The 15,074-nt window shown below is 41.3% G+C and overlaps 1 protein-coding gene across 2 annotated transcripts in view; it reads left to right on the forward strand.

Moving 5' to 3' along the window:
• The window catches only part of LOC128858566 (uncharacterized), a 31,741-nt gene extending 20,759 nt beyond the window's left edge, over positions 1-10,982 (forward strand). For both annotated transcript variants that reach the window (XM_054094959.1, XM_054094960.1), the window contains exons 3-5: positions 1,490-1,669; positions 10,562-10,771; positions 10,833-10,982. In XM_054094959.1, the coding sequence (XP_053950934.1) occupies positions 1,490-1,669; positions 10,562-10,771; positions 10,833-10,890 (448 nt within the window). In that variant the 3' untranslated portion in view covers positions 10,891-10,982. The remainder of the gene's footprint in view (positions 1-1,489; positions 1,670-10,561; positions 10,772-10,832) is intronic.
• The last annotated feature ends 4,092 nt before the right edge of the window (positions 10,983-15,074 follow it).

Here is a 15,074-nt window from a genome sequence, read left to right on the forward strand (position 1 = left end):
GAAATACGCTCAATGACATTCATCAGGAGACATTTACCACTTTCCTAAACTCCCGACTCCTGAATACCGTAATCGGAGTCTAACCACCACCCACAGGTGATGCAGAGCTCCAGCTACCCCGACGGACCCGCGTAACCTTGGAACAATCACGTTCTGGATACTGTAGAAGGTTAAACTCCTACGTATCCAGAATTGACCCCGATATACTAAACATATGTTCAGATTGTGAAGGCGCCCGGTACGACACTAACCATCCTTTCACATGCCCCATTAAACCTGCTTCTATAACACCCCTCTTCCAAACGCTTTGTTCTCTTGTTACTTATTGTAAAATGTAATATTGAATTTCGCATGCGAATTACTGTCATAATTTTTTGAAACCTCAGTAAACGTCGTTTACGGACTTTCTCCTATTGTTTATTACTAGTCCCCAATTCCGCAATTAAATTAGCTATTCCTTCTCCTTGTCTTTTCTTCAGATCGTTAATAATAATTCAACAAACCAAAAGCTCCAAAATATTCCACCAAACCAATTTCTATGAAGAAAAACCTTTCAAAGCAGTATTGACAGCTGATTGTCAATTTTAGAGGTATTCGGTCATATGTAAAGAAGTGGATTAGTTTTGTGGATTTCTTGGTAATTACTGCATATTACGTTCATATAACGTTGAAACTTCAGCATAGCCACAGTATTAACCAGATCTGAACTTTATTGACAATTTATTAATTCGAATCATTAAAACGGCCTGATTTGAAATTTCATTAGGCTATCTAGAGGATTTATGCAAATCCATTCATGAACGTCTTTACAAAGTAATTTATAAACAAGATGGCAGTACAAACTATTAAGTTCTAAATAATAAATGTAAAAAAAATAAAATTCCTAATATTTGTTCTATTTTTTTCTTATTTGGTTACTGCCCCTATTCAAGTGAACCAAAAAATCAAGTATCACAGCTGCTGAAGTGTTGCTGCGAAATACCATTAGATGGAATAATATTTTGATGCATACAGTCTTCACTTGAATTATCAGAAACTCTTGTGTTACTAGATCAAATAATGTTGCTTTAATAACCATTTTCTAATATGAAAATTGGTTTTATTTAAAAAAATTGCGCCGCGATTTTTTATTCCAAATTTTCACTGTATTATTAATATTTGATATGTATATATGTATTGTCATCATCATTGCAGGGCTCTTGATTGTCGCGAAAATTCCGACTGTTTCGGCACTCGTCCGATGCTCTTGTATTTATAGGAATAGGAAAATTGTCAGACCCGTATCCTCATAGGATATCCTTGTGATTGGTTGGCGGTTTCCCTTCTAGTTTCACTGTTTTCCCTCATACACAAGCCCTTACGGTCTATTGTTATTATTATTATCATTATTATTACATTATTAACCTATTCTAAAAAGTTTCAACGATCTTATAAGTAAACATGAAATTTACAATTAATTTCATAAAATAATTCATATTAACAATTTTAGTTTAAAGACTCAAAACGGTATTGAAGTGACCAGTGTTGGCAAATTAAAAGATGACAAAACCTTTGTTGTAAGCGGTTCCTATTCTTTTACTGGAGCTGATGGTAAACGTTACAAAACCCGCTACACCGCTGACGAGCTCGGATATCATCCTATCACGGAATTGGATTTGGATATTCCTGAGTAAGCGTTTTTTTTCGTAATTATTCTAGCTTTTTTATTCGTAGGCTTCTTAGACAGCTATAAAGTATAATATACAGGTATTGCTTCAGTAAGTATTAGGAATGCCATTAATCACTGCGAATGGGAATGCGACATGATACCAAGGAAAAGATGTTTTAGGATATCAGTCCTTCTTCAGAAAGTTTCGAGAGACAAAGCAGTAAGCTGATTGATCTATATGATGATGAAAGTCTTTCAACTTTCTCTGAATTAACTGTTATAATGATCTCTGACCTTTCACATTTAGACAAATATCCGAATTTTAATTGAAAATGTTTTCGATTAGAGAGTGAGCAATATTGGGGCGTCTTCGATTCGCCATACCTTAGCCAGTGTCAAATGAATGAAGCAAATGGCACAAATGCACATATGTTGGCAACACTAGAAAAATTCATTACCATGGCAGCCAGCTCGACAGCCGACAAAGGGCTGCCGCCCCAGTAAACTAGCTCTGTTTCGTCTACTGTATTTCACCCCTAATCGTCACAGCCCATCGGTACAACACAATTCCCTCATCTCCGACCAACAACCCTCTTGCACCAACTCTTGGGCGCGGACAAGCCGGCATTTTGCTCCGTGTGCGAGACCAGGGTTTCTCGGAATCTGACACCAATGAAGTGCAATTCTTGCAATGGCCGGTGCCATTTTGGAGGTGCTCTGGCCTGCCCACCACCCGTGAGTGGACACGGACTACGTGGCCCCCTACTGAAGAGCTCTGCACCCGATACTGCCCTCCTTACGCGGCCGCGTATCACCACCAGGCCGCCACAACAGATGCGGAACACACACCCTGCGTCAGGCCAATACTCCCGAGGAGCTTCAAGCTGCTTCAACCGTACTGCAATGGACTCACGAGCCAAATAGATGAGATAATTGACTTCATGAGCCGACATGGAATCCCAATAGCTGATAATGAGGGATTTTTGCAATGGCTGGTGCCACTTTCGGAGATGCACTGGCCTGCGCACCACCCGTGAGTGGACACGCGACTTTTTTGCCCCCTGCTGCAGAGCTCGGTCAACATCAGGCCGCAACAACTACTGCGGAACACGCAGCAGGACCAACGTAGACAACCTCACTCGTCCCTCCCGAGTTACGACTGTACTCCCGCGGAGCTTCAAGGTCCTCTAACTGAACTGCAGTGGATTCATGAGTAAGATAGACGCGATAGTTGACTTCTTGAGCCGTAATGAAATGAAGACCCAAGAGACAAAACTGCATGATAGCTCCTCAATGATCACCAGAGATAGCTTTAACGTGCGCAGAAAGGATCGCGAGCGAGACAATGGTGGTGGCTTAGCATTCATAGTCCACCGTACAGTACAGTATCGTCTCACCGATGAAGGTATCGACCGCAGGGAAAGCACCTTAGAATGCCAACGTATAGCTGTCCGGTCAGGCGCTGTCGAGCTCGAAATTTCTTATATATACATACCCCGTTTCACCTGCTGCCCGGCAGTATATCACCCTGATATTGGTGCTCTCATCAGAGGTGAAAACCTATTTGGAGTAGGTGACTTCAATGCGCATCACGTTCTTTGGCATTCAAGCCTGCCAAACGATCGTAGGGGACAGCAGTTGGCAGAACAAATAGACGATTAGACATTCAGCACTGTGAACGACGAAGCCCCACCAGGGTAGTGGGCAATTGCAGCAGCTCGCCTGACCTAACAATAACTAGCGCGGGTCTGATAAATAGCATAACGTGGCGACCTATGCTATCGCTTGCATCAGACCACTTGCCCATTATAGTCTCGATTGAGACACCCATCGACTTTGTTTCCACGGACCATTAGTCATACATTAATTTTAACGAAGCTAATTGGGCCGAAATCACGGAATTTACCGAGGACACCTTCGCCGCTCTCCCCATCCTCACCGATGTGCGCGTAGGCGAACGCGCATTCCGCAAGGTGCTCACAGCTACTGCGGCTCGCATCATCTCTGCTGAAGGATTCGGGACATACGTCCCAGTTTCCCAGATGAAGCGGCTGTTCTAGCAAACGAGCGTGATAACCTACGCCAGAGCGATCCCGGAGATCCCCGCATAAAGGATCTCAATTTGAAAATTCGGCAACTGGTAATCCAATACAAGCGGACTAAATGGGAAGAACACTTGAAGTCCTCCAATTTCACCTCTGGTGTGAGTAAGCTCTGGTCCACCGCAAGATCTCTGTCGAACCCGCCCAAGCGCAACGACAAGGTGGATATCACAACGGTTGCACTTCGTCGGACCCGAAGAAATGCGCGTGTTAGTGCGACTAGCGCAAGTCTCTCTCTTCCTACTCGAATTTTGGTCTTCATATTCTCTATCTTAATACATTTTCTCTTAAACTTTAACTTATTTTCTGCAATAGTTATAGACTTAAAACTTTTTTGGTAAGTTTTGCATAGATTGTTGAGGTAACCTCAAAATGGACTCAGAAAAGTCCAACGAAGATAAGGAAACAATCGAGGGACAAGTATACGCTGTAAAACCAATTATAAATATAATTAATTAGCATAAATTACATCAACCGATAGAATGTTTAAGGTTGATCTTATGCCCGACTTTAAAATAATAGAGGATGCCCGGCATACAAAACCCTAAAAACAAGACATGCTCAAGTCATTTAAGAAAACGCAGCTAAGTTCCTGTTACTCAAATAGTAAACAATCAAATCAGAGCAGGCAATAATGGTACCCCACACATTTCCAATTCAAACTCATCCGCAATATTACACGCAAACGTTCTAAAAGCTAATACTCTAAATCAGAGCTGCATACCAAATTTTTCTCTTCTGCTTTCACACGCTTTCTAGAAGAGATCAAAACAGGACCGATTCACCATACAGCGATTGCCGGCGTATCAAGGCGCTCAAGAGCGAATAATATGCGCAAAACGGTGACAACAATCAAAAGTGCATTCTCACTGTATATGTCTATTGAGATTGCTGCGCAGTTAAAACCGCTTAGTTTGATTTATCCTACGTCCATCTTGTGCGACGAAATGTTGCAGTGAGAGTCACCCACCGTGTGCAACAATATCAGCGTCGATTGGCAAGATTACCAGCTAGGAAATGGTTTGCTTCAATGCAAACGTTGCAGGGCGTAAAGTTACCACTAATACAATCCCATTGTTTCTTAGGTGTATGTCCTCAACTCGGCCAAGGGACCGCAGTCGATATATATATAAGAGCAATATTTTCTGTGAGAAAAAGAATCCTCTGGGAGAAGACGCGAAGACAAGACAATTAGTATCAATTCATATTCAATATTAAAATATGTGCAATAAACGTATCTGTGCCACAGCTTCAATGCTTCAAAGTGAGATAATCTGGTGAGATAATTATTCAATTTGGAACGCAGATCATCGGATGACATACCAGATGCCTTTATCGAACAATGAAACTCCCTATGGTGGTTGGGAAAGCTTCGAAATGTAAAAGTTGAGAACCCGGGGTAAAAAGACACCACCTTGCGGCACTCCTTGCTTTATGCTCTTCTGTTTTGAGCTTTGGTCTCGAAAGATGACCATGACTGACTATGTGGAAAGTTTTGGACAGCTTCAACGCTACTCGAACCGCAGGGGCGGTTTTGGCTAAGCCCATTATAGATATGCCTGTTTATGACGTCACTTGCTGTGGAGGCAATGTGGACTTTACGGAAGCCATGCTGATATGGAGCCGGGATCAGGTGGTGGGAGTTATAAGGCTTCAATCATCTTCACTATTTAGAAAAAGAGAGTTGTCGGGCGATAACTCTTGTTTGACGGGTTTCCCAGGTTTCAATAGAGGAGGATGTAAAATGAATTGGCCGGAATATCTTCCACAGTACTGGGGTTGATGTATTGGTCGAGCTGCCGCATGTATGATCAAGCATACATATCAAGCTATATAGTATATGTTATGTTCCTTATTTTCATATATATACATATGCTGCTGCTGCTGCTGTAACTGCATCTCCTTGCACCCCCAATCAATATGGCGGAGTCACGCCATGATCTTACCTGAGAACGTTTGGGCTGCTTCCCACTTACTGCTGCTTGCGCACGTACCTCGTTTGAGGATGCTGGGGAAAGGTTGACGACCCAGGGATTGTTCCCCTCTGAAGCGGCCGCAGTAAAATATCACGTGGTCTGCGTTTTCGTCACTATTCGGGCAGTTTGGACAGAAAGGGCTGTCTGCCAGCTTAATACGGTGCAGGTATTCCCAAACCAATCATATCCGCTGAGCAACTGTGAAAAGTGATAGCCGATGTCTCTATGTTTTTTACCTAACCACTCATCAATACGTGGTATAAGTTTGTAGGTCCGAAGTCCGTTTTATGACTGCCGATTCATTTCATCTGCCAAAAGGTCCAGAGGGAGGTTTCTAGGTATTACACAGATTGCATCATCAGCCACCATTCGGTACGTGCAAGCTACTCGCAGCTCGCCTTGCCTGTGTGTCTGGGTGACTTCCCATAGATTGGACTTTTTTGCGCAAGAACTTTTTTGGCATCCACAGCGACCTCCGAAATGTAAGCTGATTGAGTACCGCCGTACGACTTAAGTTGTCGTTTCCTTATTTTGCGATAAAAAAAACAAAATTTAAGTTTTATCTTTTATTTATTTATTAAATTCGATTTGATCGGAGAAACAAGACTGACTTAAAACGATTTACATTTTGTGCTTTTATAGGGTAATTCAACATTGCATTTTTGTAATGGGAACGGATATGCAATAAATGCGAATTTTACAATATTTGTTAAAATTTATTACTTTCTTTTTTCTTCTTAACGTTAATTTTTGAAACGGTTGCAACTCTTGGATTGCGACCGATAAATAGCATTCAAAATATTATCCTTTCTCTATTTTTGCTATAAATTCGTCAATTGGATCATTCCTTATGTATGTGTGTGTGTTTGTATATGTAACTTACGTGGCATGCATACTTGTGATGGCGGTTTTATCTGACCTCTTTACCGGAGCTTTCTCTGCTATCGCGTCCAGCAGTAACAATTTAACAACTAGATACTTCACTGTCCATTTTTCTTAAAGAGCTCTATCGATAGTGGGCCTTTTTGCGTAGGTCTCATTGTCCTCACTTTATCGCCGATTTCGCTTAGAATAGCAATATATTTAATAGCGCGAAGCATATCTGCGTATGTTGTTCCTTCCGCCTTTCTTTCGATTCTGATTACATTGGATCGCGGTCGAAATGTGCCGGAGGTGTTCCTATCCTTTGCAGGATACTTTTTACTCTGAACTCTCCGTGGAAGGTAAATTCTGTGGAGGTTTTGGACCTTATCTTTTTCGCCTGTATTTCTGTTCCATGAACTGATTTAGGAATAGCTTTAGTTCTCACTCTTTTTGTGGAGGGAGTTGGGGCTTTTTCCGCCACCGTTACTTTCCTTGTTTGCGCTGGTGTAGATATAACGCTGGTGAGGCGCTCACCGGTTTTCATCTGTATGGGTGCCTCCGGGTGTGCACGTTTTATAATGCTACACTTTTTTCGGATATCGTCATGAACATTTTGGCGTATTTCAACGTACTGTAACAGTCGATATCCTTTCTCATACGCTCGATCAATTCCGCAACTAACTAATTGTCATAGTTCGCTATCCACTGTTCACCTTTGGGGTAATCATTAGTTGTCACTGATGGCTTTTCGGAGTACCTGACGAGCTACTGAGGGGGGAAATTGTATGCTCAGCTTTTTCTGGAAGGGTCCTGCTTAAGACAGAGCTCCTCCTAACGGGCGATACAACTTCGTCCTTGTCCTCAGTGTAACAGCTATGTGGCTGTTTTTTCATCTATTAAAGTAGGCTTGTCTATGTTAATAGGGTCCAAACTTACAGTCGCCAATTTTTTTTTCTGGGATAACGATCGTGAAAAGCAAACTTTCATGAGTAGTGCTATACCGGTATAGCAGTTTGCACGACTTGTGGTTTCAGAGCTACACCTCCGTACTAAACACCTCTTCTCTACCTACCCCTCTCTCGACGGAACTGCCAAAAAGGTATTACCTCACGCGCATGGTTAGCTCAGAGGCTCCCAATTATTGTTGACGCTTGCGAAAATATGCGCGTCTTAGATCGTTATGAATTTGTGTTAAATGCGCGCAAATTCTCCTTCCAGTTAATAACTGATTTCAGCGTAAATCCATAATATTTTCTCCGTTTAAAATTTATGTGGGCGTAGGAACAAGACGTGTTCAACATCTTCTTCTCTCTCCGTGCAGAGTGGGTAGTTTGGTGAACTATTATGGCCAAATCTGTGGAAATATGTTCTTAACACTATGTGCCCTGAAAGAAATTTAGTTAGGTGACAGTTTGTTCTCCCGTGGTTTCTTTCTAACCACGTTGTAAGGGTGGGTATTAGCTCATGCGACCATCTACTCTTGGGTGACCTGGGTCCTACCAGTGGGCGATAGAGGAACGCGATTTCTTTACGCATTGCTCTTTCGACGAGTCCCTATTAGTTACTTGGGATTAGTCCTGCGGAAGCTTAGCCAATATACTGCTATTACATTTTTGCGTAGCTATTGCTATTTATTGCATCCGCCCAGATCGGTTCCGCATATAAAAAGACCGAGCTGACAACCCTACTATACAGTATTCTTTTGCTATGACTGGGGCCACTGCTGTTTGGCATTATTCGTGTCAAACAGGACTGTACACTTAATGCCTTCTTGTGCTCAACTAATTCCATGTTCATGGATGTCAACCAAGCATTGATTCTACTTGCTGATTCGCTGGCAATCCTCTCAATTTCTTAGTTGTGTTTTGGCAGTATTACCACCGCGATGTCATCCGCGAATCTAATGAATTTCGTTCCGTCGTACATAAGGCTCCATAGTAGCTGAACCTCTGCTGTTACATTGTACTTCTCAATGCCTTCGTCGGTTCTAAACCTCAGTTTACGGTCCAAAAAATAGCTCCCAGTTATTCTGGTAATATAACTAGGAGCCCCTACTTTGATGAGGGCTTCTAGTGCGCGATGCCAGCCCGCTGTGTTAAAAACGTTTTTAACGCCCAGAGTTACCACAGCGCAGTATTCTTTTTTCCCATCACGCCATCTCTTGCCCTCAATGGCTTCTGTAGCTAATTCCATCACGCATTTGATTGCATTCACTGTTGAGCGGGGTCTCCTGAAGCCGAACTGGTACGTAGACAAAGTACCTTTACCTTCTGCGAAAGATGATAGCCGGTCACAGATAATTATCACAAGAATTTTACCCATTGAATTTAGTAGACATATCGGTCGGTAATACGTGGGTTCACAAGGCTTTTTGTTTCCTCGGGTAAAAGCACAAGGGTTTGCATCTTCCACCTCTTTGGGAAAGTGTAGAAATATGTCTGGACGTTTAGCGATAGCGATTTTCAGAGCCCTTCCGGGCCTAGAGCTTTCTCGGGCTGAATTTTGTTGCACGCCTCTCGGAGCTCTCGTCCGTAACGAAAGGGATGTCGCCTATTTCGTGTCGTATCTTTCAAGAAAAATGGCAACCTTTTCGGGCAAGTAATTTGTGGGGTTTGTGTGCTTTTTGTTTTGGATAATACCAGCCGGTAAGCAGTGCCCCTGAGGTTGATATCAGCTTCTTCGCAAAGTTTTTGAAACTTTCTAGTTTTAAAAGCTGTTTTTAATTATTGCCTTGCTTATCTGAAATTATTAACATTGTCGGCAAAATCAGGTCTCCCTCTACTGCGCTGCATTTTAGGCCTAGTGTGAAGGCAATTTGATCTCTGTAGCTTGATGTTTTGGTTCTGCCAGTAGAACAGATATATGTGTTTACCCATTACTCACCTGGACATGGAAGCGTCGAAAGCCCCTCGTAGCCCTTCTGCTAGGAGTTTAGTTCTATTCTCGGCGGAACCAACTATGGGTGGAAATTGCTCGATCATGTATTGAAAGACTTCGCTATCAAGCTTCTTGTCCTCCCACTTTGGACCTGCTAGTTTGGGTGCGATAGGGAACCCTGTAAGTCATTTTAGCATGATTTCACTCCACTTACTCGGATTACAAGATTCACTGCTCCAGCCAGCTCATAAACTGCTTCCACCCCAGTATGCCATAATCAGGATCTCACTGGAACGCAGACCGCGCCATTGTGCTATAACCGCTTCTGGATTTTTTTTCATATCAACTCTGCGAACCTGGGGGACGCGTCCCATGGGAGGCAAGCAGTTCCATACGGAATTGTGGGTCACGGACCCGCTCGAGGTGGCCCAACCAATCAGTATCAAATCTGATAGTCAAGCTGTTATTAAATCTCTACTGTGCAATATTACTTTCTTCATAGTGGCAATTGAAACATTCGTGGAAATTAGTTCACGAAAAAGCTGGAAAGGAAGAGAATCAATCTTAAATCAATCATTTCTGTCTAAACTTTTACTTCCTTGGATGCCTTGGATCCGCGGCAATCCACAACATTTCCTGGTTTATTAGAGAGACAAAGTATATTCGACACATTGGGAACTAGAGGGGGAACTTGAGCCCAAACTAGTGGTAGAGTTGCTATCACAGTGGGCTCTCATGGAGAGTGGAAAACACCGTATTCTAACCTATCCTAGGCTTGTATGAATAAAAAAAGTTGTACCTACATTTATATAGTATACACTAAATATGATTAATTGAAATAAGAAAATATTGTTGAAACATATGCAATTTAAACCTTTTAATATGTGAAAGGCAAAACAAAATATTTTATTTTCCAGATTTTCCAAATTGGGTTATTCAAAACTAATTATTTTTAACATCCATTTTATTATTGTTACTTAAAGGAGATATATACAATATAACCCTAACTTAACATAAATTTTATTTAAGAGGAATGTGTGTAAAAACGTTGTAGTTTTTATGTCAGCTGATTACAGAAATCTATTAATTTCTAGGCCTCAACCAGTAGATGTAACACCAACAAGGCTAAACAATTTCGACAATGATAATAAAGGTTTGTTAGGAGGCCTGAAGAACCGATTCCAGTTTTTGAATCAAAATCTCAATCTGGAAGTAATTCCAAATAGTTTAAGTGGAAGTGCGCAAAGCGGTGATGACTTCAGTTATTCGCCAGCTAATGGTGGTTACAGTTATGGTGCTCCGATGTAAGTTAATTTTGATTTCGGCCAAACCAAATAGATTATGAAGCATACACTTATTTTTTAGACAACAATTTGAAACGCCTCTTCCAATCCCATCCCGTCAATATTTGCCGGCGAATTGACAATTGAAATACAAAAGCAAGAACAATTATACACTGATGTATATATGTATATTGGTAGCAGCGATGCAATTAAATAAAAATATAAGAGTTTTTTAACATCAATTAAGAAAATTTTATTTCCGTACAAGGTACTAAATTATAAACCTGTAAATTGCACATAAATTCTTTTCATTTCAGAATATGTTTTCGAAAAAATTGTTATTTGGTTCGCATCATATAATAATAATAATAATTGGCTGTTGTTGTTGTTGTAGCAATACAAGTCCTGTCAGACGACCAGACAGGCGCAGTATAGTTTAGAACCGGCCGGCCAATTGCCTTAAATGCAGCATTATTTCTTTTTCTTTGCCCCAAGTGCTACCGGCAAGCGATTTGAGGACCTTGTTGCTATTTTGGAGTTCAGTGGCAATTGCGGTTGTAAGCGCAGAGAATTACAATCGGAATTGGTGTGTGATCGACTTTTACCTTAAGTTGCAATTAGACCTACTTTGTCCAGAGTGTAAAGAGGGTCGCCGTGGACTATCTTCCTCTGCTTTGATGTTTGATCTCGAAAAATCACTGACGAGTGACGACCGCTCAGGTAGTTTGCGACCACCTCTTCAGCCCTGGCGGGAGTGTCGACTGATAAATATCATCTAGTAGCGTGGAAGGGCTGACTGTGTCGAAAGCGTCCTTCAGGTCCAACGCTACTAGGACAGTCCTCTCGCAGTGGCGGTTTGGGTTAAGCCCGCGATTTATCTGGGCGTTTATTGCGGTGAGTGCAGTGGTGGTGCTATGCACTCGTCGGAAGCCGTGCTGATGTGGGACTGGGGCCAGGTGTTTCGTGAAGAGTGGGAGTAGGAGGGCTTAAAGTGTCTTCACTACTGGGAAAAGTAGAGTTATCGCCCGATAAGTTTCCTCTTGGTTGGCGAGTTTCCCAGGTTTCAGTAGCGGGACCACTCTCCCTTCTTTCCACTTGTCAGGTATATTGAGAGTGGTCAAGGACAGATTGAAAAATCCTACTCCCAATGGACCCAGGAGCTTCGGCATCAGCATGTTTAGTCCGTCAGGGCCAATGACTTTAGATGATTTGGTTTTGCTCATGGCCCCCTGAACCACATCACAGGAGAAAGTAAGTGGCGCACTATCGATCGTCAGTTTGGACAGCCGTCTGGCGGCACGATGCCTGGGTCTGTCGCCCGGAGGATGCAGTGTGAATATTCGGTTAAAATAGCTCGCGCATCTCTTCGGGTCCGACGAGTACAACTGTTGAAGGTGAGGGCCACCTTGTCGTTGTGCTTCGTCGGGCTCGAGAGGGGCCTTACCATGGACCAGAGCTTACTCATACCCGTGGGGAAGTTGCAGGTCCTTAAGTGATCAACTTATTTGTTCCGCTTATGTTGGGTGACCAGTTGCCGGATCTCCGAATTGAGATCCCTTATGCGAGGATCGACCTGGCGTAGGTGATCACGCTCGTTTACTAGAACGGCTGCTTCGCCTGGGAAAGTAGGACTTATATCCCTGAGTCGTCCAAGAGGGATAAATCGAGCCGCAGCAGCTGTAGGCATCTTGCGGAATGCACGTTCACCTATGTGACGGACCACCTCTGCAGCCCTGGCGGGAGTCACGACTGAAAAATGTCATCTTGTATCGTGGAATGGCTAACAGTATCGAAAGCAGTACAGGGCGGTTTTGGTTAAGCCCGCGGATTATCTAGGCGGATGGTGAGTGCTGTGGTGGTGCTGTGCACTCGTCGGAAGTCATGCTGATGTTTCGTGAAGAGTGTGAACAGGTGTATACCCTTTGTTGAGTATTTGGACGATCCCTCTTCCTATTTGTGGTGTGCGTCTTTAAGTTTTTGCCCAAATGGAGGGACCTACAGTTATATGCCGCTTCCGAATGGCAGTTTCTTTTTTATAAGCCTTTTTATGGCAGAAAAAATGTTTTCTATCATTTGGTGCTTCATTTGCCGGGTTCGCAACATCTGCACTATTAGTTCGGCAGTTCCTTGCGTGGTTTTCGTTAACGAAGTGTCTTGCATCAATTAAAGCTTAATAATAGAAAATTATGAAAAAATAAAAAAAACCCTAATTGCCAGCATAATTGGAAATGTGTATCCCTTCTTCCCTCTTGTACGGTCAAACTAGTTTGTTTGCCCTGCGACAATGGTGACAAAAACGCTATAATTCGTTGAACTCCAAAAATGTACTGTTTCTTTATTGTGTTACAAATTCTCAATTTACAATATATATGATTTATTGTACATAACAATTTGTAGGTATGAATATGTAGTATGCCTAACGATACATATGTAAGTATACAAACATTTTTACATATTTGGAAATTTGCGGAAGATAGTACCCACCAAACATATTTATGCATGGACTATCGGTAAATAAATACATTTTATTTCCCATTCAGATCTGCATGCTTACATACCAGTGGCGGATCCACAGGGGGGGTTTTCGGGTCCGTTTTTGTGCTGAAAACGAATTTGATCTTGAAAATGCTCCAGCACGTCAGGACTTTTGGCAATTTGTGGTTAAATAGTCAAGAAATGCCGATTTTGGACATCTTTATGAATTTTTTTTGAGTAAGGTAAATTTTTTTTTTTATTTTCCACAACGGAATCGCAAAGTAATACTCTGTAGCTTTAAAATCCATTTTTTAAAAGACTTCTAGGATGAATGAAAAAAAAGTTATACTATTTTGAATTTAAGACTTTTAGACATGCAAATTCATTTTCTTAACGCCCTCTTTAATGGCGCAACAGATTCTTAGAAAACTATGTATGTTCGACATTGGTGTCGATGATTACAAATCTGATGTTAGTTTTTTAAAATTCAAAATGGCAGATCCAATAACAAGTTTCAAGCGAATTACATTAAATTTTCGAAAGATCGTCCGCCATATTGGATCAGAAATTTTATTTTATTTATTATAGAAATTTAATAAACAACATATTAAAAATAGACTATTCTTTGATTATTATCAGTTAAATGGCTGAAACTTGAATTTTTCATAGTGATTCTATTAATTTGAGCACCAACTGTACACTGACTGTTCTTGGATACAAATTTTTAACTTTACCTGTTTTTCCTTCTTTTTTATTTTTGGTTCTGATTCTGGATCAAGGCGCTCGAAATAAGAAAATAATGTTCTCTTCATGTTAGGAGGCGTATTAACAATCACATTAACTACTTGTCAACAAATGCTCGACACAATGTAATATATTCTGCTCGTTGAAAGAAACAAAAGAATATAAGCATGTTCATGCATGTTTAAAGATAGCCTAGTTATTCACCAAAAAAACTTAGGGAAAAATCACTCGGCGCCGTCATCGCGATTTCGTTGGCGCGCTATTTAAAATTTCGAGTTAACAGTACACAGGGTGTCGCCATTACGATAAGGAAAAGCTGCAACGGCTCTTTCATGGTAACTTTCTTGCCGTTATATAGCAACACATGTTGTTAGAGAAAAGCTCAATTAAATATATAATATTATATATAAACACGACCGTTTCGTTTGAAGAACTTTATTGGAGTGAATTGAGTCACAGTAAGCATTAATACAAGAAGAAGAAGTAAAGAAGTTACAAACAGGGTTGATATTTTTTTCGTACTTAAACTATACATGGTTGAATTGCAAGTTGGCTCCAACACATGTTATAATATATTGTGTCTTAAATAGGCGTAATTATTTATGAAGGTGTCCCACGATGTATAAAAACCGCCAATTATTCTTGTAATTTTGAATCAAAGTCCTTTACTATTTTTACAATTTTTTTTACAAGATATCTAGAGCTATTAGTTTTTTCATCGGCTAGTCACGACATGCAGCGCGAATAATGCCATATTTTATTCACGAAATTGATTTTTAATAAAAACACCCTTCTAAAATACCCCGGAGCCCCCCCCTTTATGAAATCCTGGATCCGCCACTGTTACATACCAACACACATACTTAATTGCAATGGTAACCATTGCGGGAATGGCAACCATTGCGGGAACTGCAATGCAGGGGTGGATAAAATAGTCTCTTCAAAAGGCATATAATATGACCATACATCTCATATTATATCAACTCTGTTTTTTTGTCAGTTTCCCCTCAGACGCAAAAACTTCTTCAATTGTTCTTTCCCTGGCGAAGTTCTATTAGTGATTCCATTGTGTTCTCGCGCGCTGCCTACTCACTGGCGCTGAATG

The sequence above is a fragment of the Anastrepha ludens genome, chromosome 3, assembly GCF_028408465.1.
Source record: "Anastrepha ludens isolate Willacy chromosome 3, idAnaLude1.1, whole genome shotgun sequence".
Taxonomy (NCBI): domain Eukaryota; kingdom Metazoa; phylum Arthropoda; class Insecta; order Diptera; family Tephritidae; genus Anastrepha; species Anastrepha ludens.